Source organism: Thamnophis elegans, chromosome 17 (genome assembly GCF_009769535.1).
Source record: "Thamnophis elegans isolate rThaEle1 chromosome 17, rThaEle1.pri, whole genome shotgun sequence".
Classification (NCBI taxonomy): Eukaryota; Metazoa; Chordata; class Lepidosauria; order Squamata; family Colubridae; genus Thamnophis; species Thamnophis elegans.
This window is the reverse complement of record NC_045557.1, coordinates 11180426-11201350: the sequence shown is the minus strand read 5'-3', so window position 1 is coordinate 11201350 and position 20925 is coordinate 11180426. Positions and strand designations below refer to the sequence as shown.

The 20925-nt window shown below is 44.0% G+C and overlaps 1 protein-coding gene across 1 annotated transcript in view; it reads right to left on the bottom strand.

The window, feature by feature from the left end:
* Positions 1–20925, bottom strand: part of ANKRD35 (ankyrin repeat domain 35) — a 57044-nt gene that overhangs the window by 8028 nt on the left and 28091 nt on the right. The window contains exons 4-9 of the mRNA XM_032234327.1: positions 19210–19274; positions 12568–12625; positions 6488–6558; positions 3713–3819; positions 2702–2886; positions 410–447 (exon numbers count right to left, since the gene is read on the bottom strand). Coding sequence (XP_032090218.1) covers positions 410–447; positions 2702–2886; positions 3713–3819; positions 6488–6558; positions 12568–12625; positions 19210–19274 — 524 coding nt within the window. The remainder of the gene's footprint in view (positions 1–409; positions 448–2701; positions 2887–3712; positions 3820–6487; positions 6559–12567; positions 12626–19209; positions 19275–20925) is intronic.

Below are 20925 nucleotides of genomic sequence, written 5' to 3'. Positions count from 1 at the left end.
AACGGTTGCAGGAACTGGGCCTGGTTAGTCTAGGGAAGAGAAGGACCAGGGGAGACAGGAGAGCATCTTCCAATATTTGAGGGGCTGCCACAGAGAGGAGGAAGGGGGTCAAGCTATTCTCCAAAGCCCCTGAAGGCCAGACAAGGAAGAATGGATGGAAACTGACCAAGGAAAGATTTCAATTATATTTTCAATGACCTACGATCACAATTGAGCCCTGAATTTATGTCACTAAGTGAGACATTTGTTAAGTGAGTTTTGCCCCGTCTTGTGGCTTTTATTGCCACCTTTGTTAAATGAATCACTGCAGTAAAAGTAAAAAAAAAAAAAAGGAAAACGCACTGCTAGTACTAAAGAGCTAAAAAAACAACCCTCAGTTTTTTTTCATTGAAAGTGAGGCCGCCCTTACCTGTGAACCGGTTTCTGACGAATCGAACAGTCCCAGTTCTGTGGAAACAGAAGGGCCAAAAATGAATCGGAGGAAATATTTGTTGAGAATGTCAGGTTCTTTTGCAGGGCGGCTGGTGGGGGGGGAGTTGTGCCAGGTTTCTGGGAGACCCCTTTGTTGCCTTGGTTAACTTCGCATGGGCAGAGAGACACCAGACTCCACCCACTGATGGAAAATCCCCAGTTTGTCAAATTGATTGATAGAGTGATAGATTGATTGAGTGATCAATTGATTGTGTGATAGGTAGATAGATAGAGTGAGTGAATGAGTGATACAGTGATAGATTGAGTGATATTGATAGAGTTAGATTGATAGATTTATGGTGATAGTGATACAGTGATTGAGTGATTGATTGATAGTGATAGATAGTTGATTGATTGAGTGATAGATTGAGTGATATTGATAGATTGATAGTGATAGAATGATTGAGTGATAGATTGATTGTGTGATAGATTGTGTGATAGATTGATTGTGTGATAGATTGATTGTGTGATAGATAGATAGATAGATAGATAGAGTGATACATTGATAGATTGAGTGATATTGATAGATTGATGGTGATAGTGATAGAGTGATTGATTGATTGAGTGATACATAGATTGAGTGACAGATTGATTGTGTGGTAGGTAGGTAGGTAGATAGATACATAGATAGATAGATAGATAGATAGATAGATAGATAGTGAGTGAGTGAGTGATACAGTGATAGATTGAGTGATATTGATTGATAGCAATAGATAGATAGATAGATAGATAGATAGATAGTGATAGATAGTTGATTGATTGATAATCTATCAATCTGTGATATTGATAGATTGATATTGATAGATTGATTGAGTGATAGAATGATAGGGTGATAGATTGATTGTGTGATAGATAGATAGATAGATAGATAGAGTGAGTGAGTGAGTGAGTGAGTGAGTGATACATTGATAGATTGAATGATATTGATAGATTAATGGTGATAGTGATAGAGTGATTGATTGATAGATTGAGTGATAGATTGATTGTGTGATAGGTAGAGAGATAGATAGAGTGAGTGGGTGAGTGATACAGTGATAGATTGAGTGATATTGATAGAGTTAGATTGATAAATTTATGGTGATAGTGATACAGCGATTGAGTGATTGATAGTGATAGATAGTTGATTGATTGAGTGATAGATTGAGTGATATTGATAGATTGATAGTGATAGAATGATTGAGTGAGTGATAGATAGATAGAATGATTGAGTGATAGAATGATAGGGTGTTAGATTGATAGGGTGATAGATAGATAGATAGATAGATAGATAGATAGATAGATAGATAGATAGATAGATAGATATAGATAGATTAATTAATTAATTGAGAGAATGAGTGAGTGATATATTGATAGATCGATAGATTGAGTGATATTGATAATTAGACATTGATAGTGATAGAGTGATAGAGACAGATAGCTAGCTAGATAGACACTGACAGACAGAGTGAATGATAAGATTGATACATTGATAGATTGAGTGACATTGATAGAGTTAGATTGATAGTGATAGACTGATTGAGTGATAGATTGAAATAGATTAAAATATTGATTCTATCAATATATCAATCTATTGCTCACTCTATCATCTATCTATCTATCTATCTATCTATCTATCTATCATCTATCATCTATCATCTATCAATCTATCATCTATCTATCTATCTATCTATCTATCTATCTATCTATCTATCTATCTATCTATCTATCATCTATCATCTATCTATCACTCTATCAATCTAAACTGAAAAAGGAGAGATTCAGCCTGGAAATAAGGAGGAATTTCCGGACAGTGGGAAGAATCAACTGAAGGAACAGAAGTTGCCTTTGGAAGTTGTGGGAGCTTCATCCCAGGAGGCTTTCAAGAAGAGACTGGACTGCCCTCTGTCAGAAATGGTGCAGGGTCTCCTGCTTGGATGGGGTGGTGGTGGACTAGATGACCTCCAAGGTCCCTTCCAACTCTGTCAATCTGTTAATCCTTACTAGTCCCTGCCAGCCACTGAGTGCCTTATTGAGTTTGGAATTGGAACCCCTTGAAATAGAAAAATGGAAATATGCGTGGAGATTGCCCCAGTTCTTCCTCACCATATACTTTATTTCCTCTAAAAATATGTGCCACTCGGTTTTCCAGATTGGCACATCTTTTGAGAGGGAATACAGTATATTTCCGGCAAATACTTTTGCTGCCCGATCGATGCGCGTAGTGATTTCTCCACCCAGCCTCTCCCCATACCTCGTTTTTTCCATCGCTTCAAGGCAGTGCGGATCTGTCTCCGGAGAATCCGATTCTTGCTCCGTGTGGCATAATACAGGGCATCGTGGTCGGTCTTGTCTGTTAAAGCCACATTGGCACCGTTCTGCAGGAGAAGGTCAGCTGCCTCCACACCCCCATTTTCACAGGCAAGGATGAGAGCCGTCCTGGGCAAAATGGGTAGAAACCATGTAACAGGTTTAACAGAGTTGGAAGGGACCTTGTTAGATCATCTAGTCCAACCCCCCACCCAAGCAGGAGACCCTCCACCATTTCTGACAGATGGAAGTCCAGTCTCCTCTTGAAAGCTTCCAGGGATGAAGCTCCCACAACTTCCGAAGGCAACTTCTCTTCCATGGGTTGATTCTTCCCTCTGTCAGGAAATTCCTCCTTATTTCCAGGTTGAATCTCTCCTTGGTCAGTTTCCATCCATTCTTCCTTCTCTGGCCTTCAGATGCTTTGGAGAATAGCTTGACCCCCTTCATCCTCTCTGGGGCAGCCCCTCAAATATTGGAAGATGCTCTCCTGTCTCCCCTGGTCCTTCTCTTCCCTAGACTAGCCAGGCCCAGCAACCGTTCATCGGATGTTTTAGTCTCCAGGCCTTTGATCATATTAGATAGATTCAGATTAACAGAGTTGGAAGGGACCTTGTAGGTCATCTAGTCCAACCCCACTTCCAAGCGGGAGACCCTACACCAGATGGCAGTCCAATCTCTTCTTGAAAGCCTCCAGGGATGAAGCTCCCACAACTTCCGAAGGCAACTTCTGTTCCATGGGTTGATTGTTCTCACAGTCAGGAAATTCCTCCTTATTTCCAGGTTGAATCTTTCCTGGCTCAGTTTCCCTCTGAGTTTATGTCAAAGGGTTTGTTGTGTTTGGGGAGCTGGGTCAGAACACTCCTCTAGGCTACTAAACTTTTGGCCTCTCCCGATTCCAGGCTGCTGGATTCTGGGGCCTGCCTCGCAGGGCGGGCACCGCGAAGGAGAGACTCACTTGCCATCCTTATCCGGGAGGTCGACCTTGGCGCCCCTCTGGAGCAGCTGAGAGCAGATGGCCGTATGGTTCCCCTGAGCCGCGATCATCAGGGGTGTCCGGTCATTCTGGAGCCAAAAGGAGAAGCAAAAAATTCATTTTGGGGCTCAAAGAAGGCAAAAAAAGGACGAGACCAAAGCAAGGATGAGTAGCAGCTGGTTCCGGAAACCATCCTTAGCTTACTTTTTCCAATAAGTATCTCAGTTGGAAGATCACTTAAAAGCAATTTATTAGAGCAGTGTTTCTCAACCTTGGCAACTTGAAGATGTCCGGACTTCAACTCCCAGAATTCCCCAGCCAGCATTCGCTGGCTGGGGAATTCTGGGAGTTGAAGTCCGGACATCTTCAAGTTGCCAAGGTTGAGAAACAATGTATTAAGAGTACCTTGAAAAACTAGGGCTCTCCCTAAGAAAAATGGCTTATGTTCGCTTTTATAGTTAGCGCAACAAAGAACTTTTTGGAGTATAAGACACACTCCCCCCGCCCTGCTTAAAAGTGGGTGAAAATTGTGGTGTGTCTTATACACCGAATGTTGCCAAAGCCCTGCCCACTTGCTGGCCCCACCCTTCGGCCATTTTCCACATGCTCAGTTTTAGACCCGTTCTAGACTGCCGGGATCACCACAGCACATCAACGCCAATCACCGCCTCTGCGCATCGCGTTTTTGCCCTCTGCACATCCTGTTTTTGGCCTTCATGCGTCGCATTTTTGGTCAGTTCCAAGTGGCAGGGATCAGCCAAAAATACGGTGCAGGCGGCCCAAAATGAGGGGTGTGGAAGCCGAAAATGTGATGCGTGGAGGCCAAAATCACGCCACACGGTGGCGGCAATCGGCGGCAGAGGTGGGTTCCAAGAGCCAAGGTGGCGCAGTGGTTAAATGCAGCACTGCAGGCTACTGCTAGATCAGCAGGTCAGCGGTTCAAATCTCACCGGCTCAGGGTTGACTCAGCCTTCCATCCTTCCGAGGTGGGTAAAATGAGGACCCAGATTGTTGGGGGCAATATGCTGACTCTTTGTAAACCGCTTAGAGAGGCCTGAAAGGCCTATGAAGCGGTATATAAGTCTACTGCTATTGCTATTGCTATTCCTACCGATTTGAACCAGTTCGGCCGAGTAGGTAGTAACTCGGTCTGCCATGCCCCCAAACCCCTCTGGGTGGCGCCTATGGCAGCGCCATCTTGTTTTATACACCGAATGTTGCCAAAGCCTCATTTTTAGTACATTTTTTTAGCGCACTCACAGCACGTCCCTGAGTGAACCCGCAGTACCAGCAGCCGAATCCCACCCCTGATCGGCGGCAATGTGCTGGGGCAATCCCGGCAGCCTGAAACGGGTCTAAAACGTAGTGTGCGGAGGCCAAAAACACAACGTGTGAAGGCAAAAATCACGACCCGCAGAGGCAGCGATAGGCTGTGACGATCCCCGCAGCCTGGAACAGGCCTAAAATGCAATGTCCAGGGGCAAAAAACATGACACGGAGAGGCGGTGAAGGGCTGTGGCAATTCCTGCAGCCTGGGACAGTTGATTGGCGGTATTCTGGGAAGCCGATCCAACCGCCAATCAGCTGCTCATGCTGAATTGGGCTTCCATAACATCCTGAAGCTGACCAGGGTATTTTCTGTTTACTGCAAGGATGCTAGCCAGATGAATACCGATGGATGCTAGTAGACAGAGGCAGAATTCCCCTCTCCCTTTGTTTTCCTCCCCAAAAGCTAAAGTGCATCTTATACTCCGGAGCGTCTTATACTGCGAAAAATACTGGTATATTGGTTTAGAAATGGTGCCGTTCCATCCCAAAGAATCAAAGCATCCAATAATATGTGAGCAAAACCATAGAAAAGAACATTATATCCTGAAAGAAAATTAAAAGGAAATATCAAAATGGGTATGGATAAGATATAGCAATAGCAATAGCAGTTAAACTTATATACCGCTTCATAGGGCTTTCAGCCCTCTCTAAGCGGTTTACAGAGCCAGCATATCGCCCCCACAGTCTGGGTCCTCATTTCAGCCACCTCGGAAGGATGGAAGGCTGAGTCAACCTTGAGCCGGTGAGATTTGAACCGCCGAAGTGCAGATAGCAGTCAGCTGAAGTGGCTTGCAGTACTGCACCCTAACCACTGCGCCACCTCGGCTCTTAGGCAGTCCTCGACTTACAACAGTTCATTTAGTGACCGTTCAAAGTTACAACGGCACTGGAAAAAAGTTACAACGGCACTGCTTGTGTGTGTAAAAAATCAGATTAAATTTGAAAGCAGTGTGTGTGTGTGTGTAATTAGAAAAATTAGAAAGCACCAAAAGTTAATCTGCTTGTGTGTGTAAAATATCAGATTAAATTTGAAAGGTGTGTCTGTGTGTGTGTGTGTGTGTGTGTGTGTGTGTGTATACCCAACAGTTTTAATTTCACTAAAATATATAAAATATATATTTAAATATTTATTGGCAAAGATGGGGCACTTCAGAACAAGTTATGGTCCTCCCATTCAGCTTTGCTAACATGTAAAATTAGCAAAGATAAACTGAAAAGGGCAGGTTTCCCTTTAAATAACTACCAATATGATCTAAAATAGCCTCCCCCAACATAATGGGAGTTTTTCCATTTTCCCAGTAGTAAAGTAAAATTTACTACAGTAGTAAAAAAATAATCTCATAAAAAAGGACCTTCCATTAATCAAAAATGTCAATAGGAAAAAAAAACCCTCCTTAAACTACTAAATTAGTAAATTACAGGATTTACCTTATCCGTGACATCAAGGAAGGCTTCTTGGTCGCAAAGAAGCAGGACACTTGAGGCACAACCAGATGAAGCTGTTGGTGGGATTAAAAAGGGGTTTAAACGTTGAAAATCTCAGGTTTTTACAATGGGCCCATAATAGTAAATGCAATTTTCAGGACCAAAGATTAAAAAAAAAAAATGGAGCAAATTGTATTAATCTCTGCTAAATATCGTAAACCCTAAATTTCATTTTTTTAAAAAAGGAAAGGAAGAATGCCTAAATCTTTAACAAAACACACTCGTACCCAAAAGTAAATCTCTGTGAGATCCATAGGACTGAATTAAGGAGAATTATTATCCTTCTTTAATTTCAACCTCCAGCTTCAAGAGGCTTCAACCATCTCTCTTCATGCATGGAATTTTACATGAGATGGGCGTTAGTGAACCTTATTTATTAAATTTATACATCTAGCATGTCTACTATTTGTAACCCTTCCCTCCTGCTTTTTCCATCTTCTTAACTCGCTGTCCCAGTACAATTTTAATTCATTTGACTTATGGCATCTACAGAGGTAGTTTAAATAAAGACACAGAGAGAGAGAGAGCGAGAGAAAGCGAGAGAGAGCGAGAGAGAGAGAGAGAGAGAGAGAGATGCAGCTTTGAGTTTCCATCCTAAATCCTCTTAATTGCCTCGCTATAATTTCATGCTTGGTTTTTAAGTAAATGCAGATGTTAAATTACATAACTGGCATCTTTAATCACCCGTCAGCAGACCTGGAAGGAGACTTCTTGCAGCATTTACAGTATTTTAACGCTATTTATTTACAGTATTTTAGTGCTGTTTATTTACAGTATTTAATAATGATATTTTGTGTATTGCAGCCAGTTTTAACCCTACACATGGTTTCCCACATGGCACTAATCCCTGGTTTATTTAATTGCAGTTTCTTTTAAAGCTGCAGCCAGGAACCACAGTGGCTGAGCTGGCACAGCTTGCTGAACAAGCAAACCATTTAGCCCAGGGTTGCAAAACGGTTTTCCCCAAATGCTTACTGGCATATTCTGGGGAGACAGAGGCAAGGGTGAGAAAATATAAACCTGGACAAATTCTGAACTTGATTTACGTTTAATCAGCAATCCCATACATTAAATTAGTTAAACATGGGAGATAAATTATTCCACGGTTATTTAATTGCTCCGCTCATGATGATATTAAAATTACAATATGTTAGCAGAAAAGTTTTGCACAAAACCTGTGCGGCTGTTCTGAGTTTTTCTTGTGAACTACAGTAGTTGTGCTGGGAGAACTCATTGTAATTCTATGGCTCCGTGTTATGGTGAATTTATTATGATTTTATCTTAGATTAATATGTCTATTTACCTTTTTATCTTTCTATCTTTCTTTCTATCATCTACCTTCTATCTTCTATCATCTACCTTCTATCATTTATCTTCTATCTATCAAACTATCTTCTATCGATTATCTCACTTCTAGCTCTATCTTCTATTTTATCTACTATCTTCTGTCATCAATCTTCTATCAATCATGTATCTTCTACCTTCTATCTATCTATCAATCTTCTATCAATCATCTACCTCCTATCCCTATCGTCTATCTTATCTACTCTCTTCTGTCATCTATCATTCTATCTGTCTATCTATCATCTATCTAGTGGACAATACAATATAGGATAAAATATTAAATTAAAACCATTTATTAAGATAAGACCATATATTAAATTAAGGTGTGTGTATATATAGGTAGGTATGTATGTATGTATGTATGTATGTATGTATGTATGTATGTATGTATGTATGTATGTATTATATGTAAGTGTTATGTCAAAGCACCTGGTATGCCCAAATTATTTCCTTGGCTCAACTGATAAGGGAGGAGGAGAGCTTGTGGCTTAGGGGCTAATACAACTGCCTAATGTAAAAACACCCCAGGTTTGAATCCCAGTAAGGGAATGGCTAGAAAACTTTAGATCTAAGACATTGGTGCTTACCTGTTTGAAAAGGTAAGAGGTTGAAAAGGTTTATCAGAGGTCTTCAAACTTGGCAACTTTAAGACTTGTGGACTTCTAACTGGAGAATTCTGGGGCTTGAAGTCCACAAGTCTTAAAAGTTGCCAAGGTTGAGGACCTCACCTGTTAGCTTTGCTAAGGAAGAGGTGGATGCACAGAGCTGACCAACCTCCCTCAACAGGTGATGGATCCGTGCAGGCCTCACACACCCTCGAAACACAGCAGGGCTTGTTCCAGCTTGTTCTGATGCTACTTTTAAGAATCTGCCCATTTCCGTCACGGCTTTTAGACCAATCAGCTCTCTAGGTTACTATCAATGTATTTGCAGGATGAGATCCTCGTTTGCCTTGAAGGGTCACAGCTGGAGGAATGGGGTGGCCCCTTGCAGAAATGTGGGGCAACAACGTAGCCCCGGAGTTCCCAACCACACAACTCGATGTTGTGAAACTGACTAGATCCTGTTCCCTGATTAAAATGCAATTGCGAAATGGACGAGAGAACCAAGCCTTCTCAGGGGATAGTTACTCAGAGGCTGCAACCCTTGTGAATCTCAGCAGGGAGCAGAGCCTGGAAGGTGTTGGAAGCAAAGAAGGATCCGATTTGGATAGGGCTTGGACGGGATGGGAGACCACCTGGGAATCCCAAAGCTGTGGGTTCAAATAACAATTGAAATAATAGCACCCCCAAAGAATAACAGAATAACACACTTGGAATGGACCTTGGAGGCTTTCTAGTCCACCCCCCACCCCCGCTCAAGCAGGAGACACAGGAGACACAGGAGCAGGAGACACAGGAGCCAAGGTGGCGCAGTGGTTAGAGTGCAGTACTGCAGGCCACTTCAGCTGACTGCTATCTGCAGTTCAGCGGTTCAAATCTCACCGGCTCAAGGTTGACTCAGCCTTCCATCCTTCCGAGGTGGGTGAAATGAGGACCCAGACTGTGGGGGCGATATGCTGACTCTCTAAACCGCTTAGAGAGGGCTGAAAGCCCTATGAAGCCGTATATAAGTCTAACTGCTATTGCTATATTGCTATTATAGAATAACAGAGTTGGAAGGGACCTTGGAGGTCTTCTAGTCCAGCCCCCTGCTCAAGTAGGAGACCCTATACAAGAGCAGACAAATGGCTGTCCAGTCTCTTCTTGAAAACCTCCAGGGATGGAGCACCCACAATTTATTCTGATTAATTGTTCTCACTGTCAGGAAATTTCTCCTTAGTTCTAGGTTGCTTCTCTCCTTGATCAACTGCTACTTTAACAGATTAACAAAGTTGGAAAGGACCTTGTAGGTCATCTAGTCCAACCCCCACCCCACCCCAAACAGGAGACCCTACACCATTTCTGACAGATGGCATCCCAGTCTCTTCTTGAAAGCCTCCAGGGATGAAGCTCCCACAACTTCCAAAGGCAACTTCTGTTCCATGGGTTGATTGTTCTCACAGTCAGGAAATTCCTCATTTCTGGGTTAAATCTCTCCTTGGTCAGTTTCCATCCGTTATTCCTTGTCTGGCCTTGGAAACAGCTTAACCCCCTCCTCTCTGTGGCAGCCCCTCAAATATTGGAAGATGCTCTCCTGTCTCCCCTGGTCTTTCTTTTCACTAGACTAGAAATACTCAATTCCTGCAATTTAAATAAGTTTTAACCTCCAGCCCCCTAATCTTCTTTGCTGCTCTTTCCTGCATTCTTTGCAGCCTCAACATCTTTTTTCTAATAAAGAAGAAAACCGCTTCTCTTCTAATAGGGGGGGATCTAAAGCCACCAGGAGCTCAACTAGTTTGGAGAGACTTCCTGGCGACTTTGTAAGATGCTGCCTGGGAAAACTTATTATTCCCGCTTTAAGTCCTGCTAAGGTGTGCAAAACTGCAGATTATCAACGGGCTGTTTAAAAAACAGCCACTCCTCTATTTGCAGTTGCGGGAAAAGCTGTGGCACTTGGAAGAAAGGTTTAATTGAGGAGGCCTCCTGCATGGAGGAAAGTCATAAAAGTTCACAGAACCCTAGAAGGGACCCTGGAGGTCTTCTAGTCCAACCTCTGCAGGGATGGATAAGGCAGGAGTCCAAGGAAGGAGACCACCCCAGTCCAAGGGTTGTGCAGTCTATTTCTGGAATTATCCAGTGATGGAGCAACGCACAAGTTCAGGAGGAGAGCTATTCCATGAATTGTTCTTAAAGTCAAGAAATTTCTCCTTAGTTCTACATTGGATTTCTCTTTCATAGCAACAGCACTTACAGTAGACTTATATCCTGCTTCACAGCCCTCCCTAAGCGGTTTATAGAGTCAGCCTCTTGCCCCACAACAATCTGGGTCCTCATTTTACCCACCTAGGAAGGACAGAAGGTTGATTCAACCTTGAGCTGGTCAGGATCAAACTCCTGGCTGTAGGCAGAATTAGCCTGTAGTACTGCATTCTAACTACTGGGAGGGGAGGGAAGGAAGGAAGGAAGGAAGGAAGGAAGGAAGGAGCCCTTAGACTTATATATGACTTCACAGTGCTTTTACAGCCGTCTCTAAGCGGTTTACAGAGTCAGCCTCTTTCCCCCCAATTTTCCCCCTCTGGGAATCCATTCCTGGTCCCACCCCATTCCAAGGGTGTCCATCCCAAATTGTAGAGCTAAAAGTCTGTAGAGATTCTCCATCATCCAGGTCTTGAGTGTCCCAAAGGGGCTTTTTTTCAGGAGGCAACTGGAGTTTCTTGTTTTTTTTCTTTTTGAAGACGTTTCTCTTCTCATCCCAGAAGCTTCTTTGGCTCTAACTGCATGGTGGGGAGTGGAAAGATTTATCCTCCTTGCAGACAGCTGGTCATTTGCATTCTTTCCCTGAGGATGAGCTCCAGGATGGGTCCGAAAGCTCAGAAGGCTAAACCACTGGTCCTGATTAGATCCTGATGTCATTGACTGGGAATTCTAGAACTTGAGATCTAAAGTCGTTTGGAAATGTTTGGTTCCCTCCCTCCCTCCCTTCCTTCCTGTTAAAATGCAGCATTGCAGGCTAACTCTGCCCACTGCCAGCAGTTCGATCCTGACTGGCTCAAAGTTGACTGAGACTTCCCTCCTTCTGAGGTTGATAAAATGAGGACCCAGATTGTTGGGGGCAAGAGACTGACTCTGTAAACCACTTAGAGAGGGCTGGAAAGCACTGTGAAGCGGGATATGTCTAAGTCCTATTGCTAGTCCTTCCTTCCTTCCTTCCTTCCTTCCTTCCTTCCTTCCTTCCTTCCCTCCCTCCCTCCCTCCCAGTGGTTAGAATGCAGGATAGCAATATAGCAATAGCAGTAGACTTATATACCGCTTCATAGGGCTTTCAGCCCTCTCTAAGCGGTTTACAGAGAGTCAGCATATTGCCCCCAACAATCTGGGTCCTCATTTTACCCACCTCGGAAGGATGGAAGGCTGAGTCAACCCTGAGCCGGTGAGATTTGAACCGCTGAACTGCTGATCTAGCAGTAGCCTGCAGTGCTGCATTTAACCACTGCGCCAGGATTGCAAGCAAACTCTGGCCACAGTCAGGAGTTCGATCCTGGCTCAAGGTTGACTCAGCCTTCCGTCCTTCTGAGGTCGGTAAAATGAGAATCCAGATTATTGGGTGCAATAGGCTGACCCTGTAAGCCGCTTAGAAAGCACTGTAAAAGCACTGTAAAACAGTGTATAAGTTTAAGTGCTATTTCCTTCCTTCCTTCCTTTCTTCCTTCTCCTTCCTTCCTTCCTTCCTTCCTTCCTTCCTTCCTTCCTTCCTTCCTTCCTTCCTTCCTTCCTTCCTTCCTTCCTTCCTTGGTGTGCAGTGGTTGGAATGGAGTACTGCAGGCTACCTCCGCTGACTGCCAGCTGCTTGCAATTTGGCAGTTCAAATCCCACCAGGCTCAAGGTTGACTCAGCCTCCCGTCCTACCAAAGTGGGTAAAATGAGGACCCAGATTGTTGTGGGGGCAACAGGCTGACTCTGTAAACCGCTTAGAGAGGGCTGGAAAGCACTGTGAAGCAGTATATAAATCTAAGGGCTATTGCTATTCCTTAACAACAGATATTTTGGGCTCAATTATGGTCCTAAGTCAAGGACTACCTGTAGTTTTTTAGGACTCACCAGCCCAATGTAGTGGCGTACGATTCTCCCCATCCATGCAGTCCTCGTTTGCTCCATACTGTGCAGAAAAAAGTATAGTTATCATCCTTATTGTAATATACGCCTAACGTCCTGCGTAACTAATAACTTTCCATGAAAAATCAACCGCAGCATAACATGATTCCCCCCCCCCCATGATTAAAATCATCCCACAAAGTTTGGATGGGGACGTTGTGAAATTACAAAAATAATAATGAATCTTGTCTATTTTTCCAGGCGGGGATTTTCTCTAAAGATGATTCCTGCAGAGAGGTGGCACAAAAATCAGAGTGGGAAGAGATGGTGGAGGTCTCTTCAAATATTGGAAGGCTGTTCTCCTGTCACCCCTGGTCCTTCTTTTTTCTAAACTATACATGCCCAATTCCTGCAATCCGATCTCCCAGTTCTATCACATGTTCCAGATATTTTTTCTCGGCACACCCAATTCTCTTGCAGCAAAATTGCATCGGATATCTTAAAGTTCCAGTGTTTCTCAACCTTGGAGACTTTAAGTCCTGTGGACTTCAACTCCCAGAATCCCCCAGCCAGCACAGCTGTGCTGGCTGGGGAATTCTGGGAGTTGAAGTCCACAGGACTTAAAGTCTCCAAGGTTGAGAAACACTGTCTTAAACCTCTACACAAGGTGATATGCCTACACACCTTCAAAACCCTGTTGGCTCAGCCCTCCACAGCAGTATCACAATAAGGGACCTCGGAGGTCTTCTAGTCCAGCCCCTGCTCAAGCAGGAGGCCCCACCATTCCAGACAAATGGCTGTCCAATCTTCTCTTGAAGACCTCCAGTGAAGGAGCACTCACAACTTTGGGAGGCAATTTCTGTTCCGCTGATTAATTGTTGAGAAAATTTCTCCTTAGTTCTAGGTTGCTTTTCTCCTTGATGAGTTTCCACCCATCGCTGTTTCTTCTTCTTTTAGAACAATAACAGAGTTGGAAGGGACCTTGGGGGTCTTCTAGTGCTGCCCCCTGCTTAGGCAGGAAACCCTATACCACTTCAGACAAATGGTTATCCAATCTCTTCTTAAAGACTTCCAGTGTTGCGGCATTCACAACTTCTGGAGGCAATTTCTATTCCACTGATTAATTGTTCTCACTGTCAGGAAATTTCTCCTCAGTTCAAAGTTGCTTCTCTCCTCGATTAGTTTCCATCCATTGCTTCTTCTCCTTCCTTCAGGTGCTTTGGAGAATAGTTTGACTCCCTCTTCTTTGGGGCAGCCCCTGAGATATTGGAAGACTGCTATCATGTCTCCCCTAGTCCTTCTTCCCCAGTTCCTGCAACCGTTCTTCATATGTTTTAGCCTCCAGTCCCCTAAGCCTCTTGATTGCTCTTCTCTGCACTCTTTCTAGAGTCTCCACATCCTTTTTACATGGTGGCGACCAAAACTGGATGCCGTATTCCAAGTGTGGCCTTCCCAAGGCCTGATAAAGTGGTATTAACCCTTCACGTGATCTTGACTCTCTCCCTCTGTTGATGCCGCCTAGAACTGTGTTGGCTTTTTTGGCAGCTGCTGCACACGGCTGGCTCCTATTTTAATGGTTGTCCCCTAGGTCTCCAAGATCCCTCTCCCAGTTACTGCTATTGAGCAAGGTACCACCTATACTGTACCTGTGCATTTCGTTTTTCTTGCCTAAATGTAGAACCTTCCTCTTTTCACCCTTGAATTTCATTTTGTTAGATAGCGCCCAATGTTTTTCTTGCATGAATGCTTCTTGTCCTGCGTTCTGGTGCTTTGGAAAACCAGTTCTTTACCCAAGTTAAGGCAAACCCAACCCAACAGGGCAGTAATCTCTGGTTATAACCTTGCAAGATACATTAGGAAGCAATTTTTTTTTTGTGGGGGGGGGAATAATGAAGGAGTATATGAATAAATATGAATCCATATTGGCTATTTGCTTTTATTATGAATTGCTTATGTTCCTATATAATTGTTCCTGATTAAACCCATATTTGCTGTTTGCTTCTGATGTGATATATTGCTAGAAATCATGAAGCTTTGTTATTGGCTTCTGCTTATATTATTGCAGACTGTCAGGAATTAGTTCTTTCCTAGCCTAGCAAATTGTAGCCTTAATATTGGATGGCATTACTGCAAATGTTATCTCCCTGCTGTGTATCGCTTCTATTATTGGCTTAAAAACTAGGCACGTTCTTGAAAACATAGAAGGAAATTGTTACATGGGAATGTCAGGCCCCCATAGATAAAGGAACCAAACTAGGGAGTTTTCCTGGCTCATAAATCCTTAAAGCATCCTGTAACTTGGCCGAGGGGGGCTGCCACCCCCTACATAAGGCTATAGGAATACTCCATAGATAAGGGAGACAGAGACAGGAGCTTGAATAAAAGGACCCTTTAAAGATCAACAAATCTTTGCCTCTGATTGGATAAACTTTCTTTCTATCTGCCTAAAATGTATATGATACTCTGAGCCCCCCTTGCAGGGGGCGGCTATTCCTTACATGCATTTGTTAGTGTGTTTTGGATATAGTTTGGTCACCCAGCTTTTGCTACGGTCATCAATAAAAGCTGGTGGGTTTTTTTGCGAGCCTTGTCTGGAGTCTCAACTCTGTTGGGCATCTCGGTGGCTCCGGGAAAACGGCTGGAACCTTACAATAGATAAGAGGTGTGAGAGAAAGCTACCGCTGAGCTATGCTGGAAAATGCTGGGCACCCGCATCAAACGGGGCTCGCTCGGAGGAAGCTAGTGATTTTTATGAGGCCGGGATATCTCTGTCGGTTGAGGAATGCAGCCTCGTAGGCAGCGGGGCGAGCCCGAACGTGGCACAACCTTATGCAACCGCCTGGCTCCCGGTGCTTGTGCCACCGCTGTTGGGTTGAAACTGCCCCTGGGGACTCTTGCAAAACCAGGCTCTGGAAGCAGCGGGGCTCGAGCCCCACACCTCAGCAGTAACCCCCCCTCCCCAGGCAGATCTGTTCGTTCATTCGCTTGTTTTTGGGCTGGGAAAATCTGGGCAGCACAATTTGGAGCTGCTCGTCTTTGGAGATAGAATTGCAGAATACTGAAGAATGGGGAGGGGAGGGACCTTGGAGGTCTTCTAGTCCAACCCGCCGCTCAAGGCAAGAGACCCTGTGCTGTCCCGGACAAAGGGTTGTGCAGTCTGTCCCTTGAAAACCTCCAGTGATGGAGACGCACAACAGTCACACTTGGCCAATAAAGAATTCTGTTCCGTTCTGTTCTATGGCTTCAGAAGTGGTGGGAGGTTCATCCCTGGAGGCTTTCAAGAAGAGACTGGGATGCCACCTGTCAGAAACGGTGGAAGGTCTCCTGCTTGGGTGGAGTGGGGGGTTGGACTAGATGACCTCCAAGGTCCCTTCCAACTCTGTTAATCTGAAAAATGTTCTGTTCTGTTCTGTTCTATTCTATTCTCTATTATTTTCTACTCTATTCCATTCCATTCTGTATTTTCTATTCTATTCCATTCTATTCTCTATTCTTTTCTATTCCATTCCACTCCATTCCATTCCATATTTTCTTTTCTTTTCTATTCTATTCTATTCTATTCTATTCTACCCTACTCTGCTCTACTGTACTATCCCATCCCATCCCATCCGATCCTATCCGATCCCATCTCACCCTATTCTAAATCCTATCTCATTCCATTCCATATTTCTATTCTATTCTATTCTATTCTATTCTATTCTATTCTAATTCTATTCTATTCTATTCTAGTTCTGTTCCGTTCCGCTCTGCTGTACTATCCCATCCCATTCTAAATCCTATCCTATTCCATTGCATTTCATTTCATATTTACTATTCTATTCTATTCTATTCTATTCTAATTCTATTCTATTCTAGTCTATCCTACTCTACTCTACTCTCCCATCACATCCTTTCCTAAATTATATCCTATCCTATCCTATTCCATTCCATCCCAAATCTTATTCTGTCCCATTCTATTCTACATCCTATTCTCTTCTCTTCTCTACTCTACTCTACTCGAAGCTTCTCACCCTTACAGCTCTGACTCACTATCCAGCAACTATGGAATGTAGTGCAATTAAAGGTAGTCATCTTTCTTTTAAGTTTAAGTATTACTAATTCCCACGAGATAGCCATCGCTGTTTTCCAGTTATGTCTTGAATCAAGAAGATGAGTTTTCACAGCAAGGGGGTTCATTGGTCTGCTAATTACTTGACACTCATCTAAACTGTCCAGGCTGATCTGCAGGGGATAGCTGAAAAACTCAAGATGGCCTCCACCTTCTGCCCCTTCCTTAGGGGCAACCTTGGGGACAGCCCAAAAACAAATAAAGTGTCAACTCCTAAAGTTGCCATGGTGAGGAAAGGGGGGGGGAGCTCATTCCACGCAAACTTTCGGCTAGTCGGATCTCAGATTACCGCAGCAGGCTTGGGAGGGGTGCACCTCATTGGAGAATGTGATTTATGACACAGACTGCGGGAGAGAGAAGAAACAGGGGCAATGTTCAGCCCTAATTCAAATGAAGCTCAGATCTGACTGCAATGGGGTATTGCCGAAATGGTGTTCCTAATAAATGACTGGATTTCTTTTGAAACTTGGCTTGAGGCTCATGAATTAATTGAGGCATCTTTTGGAAACCTGACACAAAGCTAATAAATTCAAATAACATCACTGGGGGGAAAAAGGACTTGAGAATTTTTCACACTCACAACCTTTGTGGCATCTTTAGGCGATCAAAATTCAGACGCTTGGCAGCTGGTTCATACTTATGATGGTTGCAGTGAGTGTTCCCAGGGTTATGTGATCCCATTTTGCGACCTTACCCAGCTAGGGGATATCATCAGCGCTAGAAGGGAGTGGGGTGTGCGGAGAGGAGGAGGAGGAGGAGGAGGAAGAGAAAGAGGAGGAGGATTATGGCGTCCTTGAGCTGGCTTCTTTTCTTGCAGACGTTCCATGACCTTACTAGATAACACCATCAGTGCTAGTAAGGAGTGCTGCTTGCCGTCAGTTTATATTCCAATGTCTTGCCTGTCTGTGTGAATGGGTGGGGGGTCTTAGAGAGTCTTTGGTGGGGCTGTTTACTGGTGATGGCTCTTTGATTGGTCTGGGGTTAATTTTGGAGTTAATCTATGCTCATCTGGGGGCTGATTGTTGGTGGAGAGATTGCTTGGGTCTTTTAGTTCCCTTTTCGGCTGGTGGATTCTCTTGAGAAACCAACCCCGCTCCTTCCTAGCACTGATGATGTTCCCTAGTTGGGTAATGAAATGTCTACACAAGAAAACAAGCAAGCTCAGAGAGTATTAAGGACCCCACAGTCCTTTTCCTCGTCCTCCTCCTCCTCGTCCTCCTCCTTCCTCCTCCTTTTCCTCTCCACAACCTCACTTCCCTTCTAGCACTGATGATGTTACCTAGTTGGGTCTTGAAACATCTACACAAGAAAACAACCAAGCTCACAGAGCACCCAGGACCCCACAGTCGTTGTCTTCTTCTTCTTCTTCTTCCTCCTCCTCCTCCTCCTCCTCCTCCTCCTCCTCCTCCTCCTCCTCCTCCTCCTCCTCCTCCTCCTCTCCATCTCTTTTTCCAGCTTCTCCTCTCCTCCCCCCAGATCCACAACTCTCCTTCCCTTCTATCCCGGATGGAGTTCCCTAGTTGGGCAATGAAACATCTACACAAGAAAACAAGCGAGCTCAGAAAGTATTAAGGACCCCACAGTCGTTTTCTTCCTCCTCCTCCTCCTCTTCTCCTTCTCTTTTTCCACCTTCTCCTCCCCTTCCCCCAACCCTCCTTCTCTTCTAGCACTGAAGATGTTCCCTAGTTGGGTAATGAAATGTCTGCAAGAAAACTACCAAGCTCAGAGAGCACCAAGGACCCCACAGTCCTTTTCCTCCTCTTCCTCCTCCTCTTCTTCTTTCTCCTCCATTTCCTCCTCCTCCTCCTCTTTTTCCACCTTCTCCTCCTCTCCCCCCAACCCTCCTTCTCTTCCAGCACTGATGGTGTTCCCTAGTTGGGTAATGAAACGTCTGCAAGAAAACCACCAAGCTCAGAGAGCACCAAGGACCCCCACAGTCCTTTTCCTCCTCCTCCTCCTCCTCCTCCTCCTCCTCCTCTTTCTCCTCCTCCTCTTCCTCCTCCTCTTCTTTCTCCTCTTCTTCCTCCTCTTCCTCCTCCTCCTCTTTCTCCTCCTCTTCCTCCTCCTTTTTCTCCTCTTCTTTCTCCTCCTCCTCTTCTTTCTCCTCCTCCTCTTCTTTCTCCTCCTCTTCCTCCTTCTCCTCCTCCTCCTCTTTCTCCTCCTCCTCCTCCTCTTCTTTCTCCTCCTCTTCTTTCTCCTCCTCTTCCTCCTCCTCTTCCTCTTCCTCCTCTTCCTCCTCTTTCTCCTCCTCCTCCTCTTCCTCCTCCTCCTCCTCTTTCTCCACCTCCTTCTACTCCAACAAACTCAGAGACCACCAAGGATGCCTCTGAGCCCCTCTCAATGGGAGAGAGATTTTACCAGGGGAAATAAGGCAGAGACCACACAACAATTCCCAAAGGGCAGCAACAACCTCCCCCTCCCCCCTCCCCAGGCTAAGCTTCTACAACGCCCCAAGCTGAAATGTCACTGCACATGCTCAGAGGCTCCCTTTGCAAACGGGCTTCCTACGGGTTCCCAGTGGAAGAAGAAAAGTGACGTACCTGAAGGAGGACTTTGACGCACTGGGGCTGGCAAGCGATGGTGGCGAGGTGCAGGGCTGTGCTGCCTGCCAAAACAGGAAGCGTAAAATGAGAGGGTTGGAAGGGACCTCAAGAGGTCTACTAGTCCAACCCCTGCTTATGCAGGAGAGCCTATACAATTTCACATGAATGGTTGCCCCATCTCTCCTTCAAAACTTTCAGTGTTTTGGAGCAGCCACAACAGATTAACAGAGTTGGAAGGGACCTTGGAGATCATCGAGTCCAACCCCCACCCCACCCCTGCCCAAACAGGAGACCCTACAGCATTTCTGACAGATAGCGGTCCAGTATCTCAACCAGGGTTTCCCAATAGGATAGGATTGGATAGAATTCTGAATAGAATAGAATAGAATAGAACAGAGCAGAATTCAGAATAGAATAGAAAAAAACTGAATGGAATGAAATAGAATAGAATAAAACAGAAACAGAACGGAACAGAACAGAATTCAAAATAGAATAGAACAGAATTCAGAACAGAATATAATTCAGAATAGAAAAGAACAGAACAGAATAGAATTCAGGATAGAATAGAAAAAAAATGAATGGAATGAAATAGAATAGAATAAAACAGGAACAGAACGGAACAGAACAGAATTCAGAATAGAATAGAACAGAATTCAGAACAGAATATAATTCAGAATAGAAAAGAACAGAACAGAATAGAATTCAGAATAGAATAGAATGGAATGGAAAAAATGGAATGGAATGAAATAGAATACAAAAAAAACAGAACAGAATAGAATTCAGAATAGAATAGAATAGAAAAAATGGAATGGAATGAAATAGAATAGAAAAGAACAGGAACAGAATAGAATTCAGAATAGAATAGAATGGAATGGAATGGAATGAAATGAAATGAAATAGAATAGAATAGAACAGAAACAGAATAGAATTCAGAATAGAACAGAATAGAATATGGAATGGAATAGAATAGAATAGAATAGAATAGAATTCTTTATTGGCCAAGTGTCATTGGAAACATAAGGAATTTGTCTTTGGTGCAGATACTCTCAGTGTATATAAGGAGAATAAAAATACATTTACTAATGTATTTTTACTAATAAGCTATCAAATCAACCTAGGAAACAATAAAAACAATAAAAATTGTAAAGATACAAGCAACATGGCTATAGTCATAAGTGGGAAGAGATAGATACTAGGAAGGAAGAGAAGAATAATAGTAATGCAGTCTTGGCAAAGTATCGACAGTGTTGTGGGGATTAGTTGTTAAGCAGAGCGAAGGCATGCGGGAAAAACCTGTCAATCTTGGCCACTTAAAGATGGCTGGATTTCAGCTCCCAGAACTCTATTGATTTGCTCAATCATGTCATTTCTTTTCTTCACACCCAGTTCCTGCAACCGTTCTTCATACGTTTTAGCCTCCAGTCCCCTAATCCTCTTGGTTGCTCTTCTCTGCCCTCTTTCCAGAGTCTCCACCTCCTTTTTTCTAATCAAGACAAAACCGCTTCCGTCCTAGTGGAGGCAGTGGTAGGATCCTACCAGTTTATCAACCAGTTCGGTGATTGCGCATGCGGGCTATTTTGAGAAAACTCTCCTTTCCTCCTGCTGGGGAGGAAAACAGCAGAAGAATGGCAATCCATTCTGCGTGACTGAGCTGGGTTGATATAGGTCAATATAGTGCAGGGAGCTTGATCATCGGAGCCACCGGATCACCTG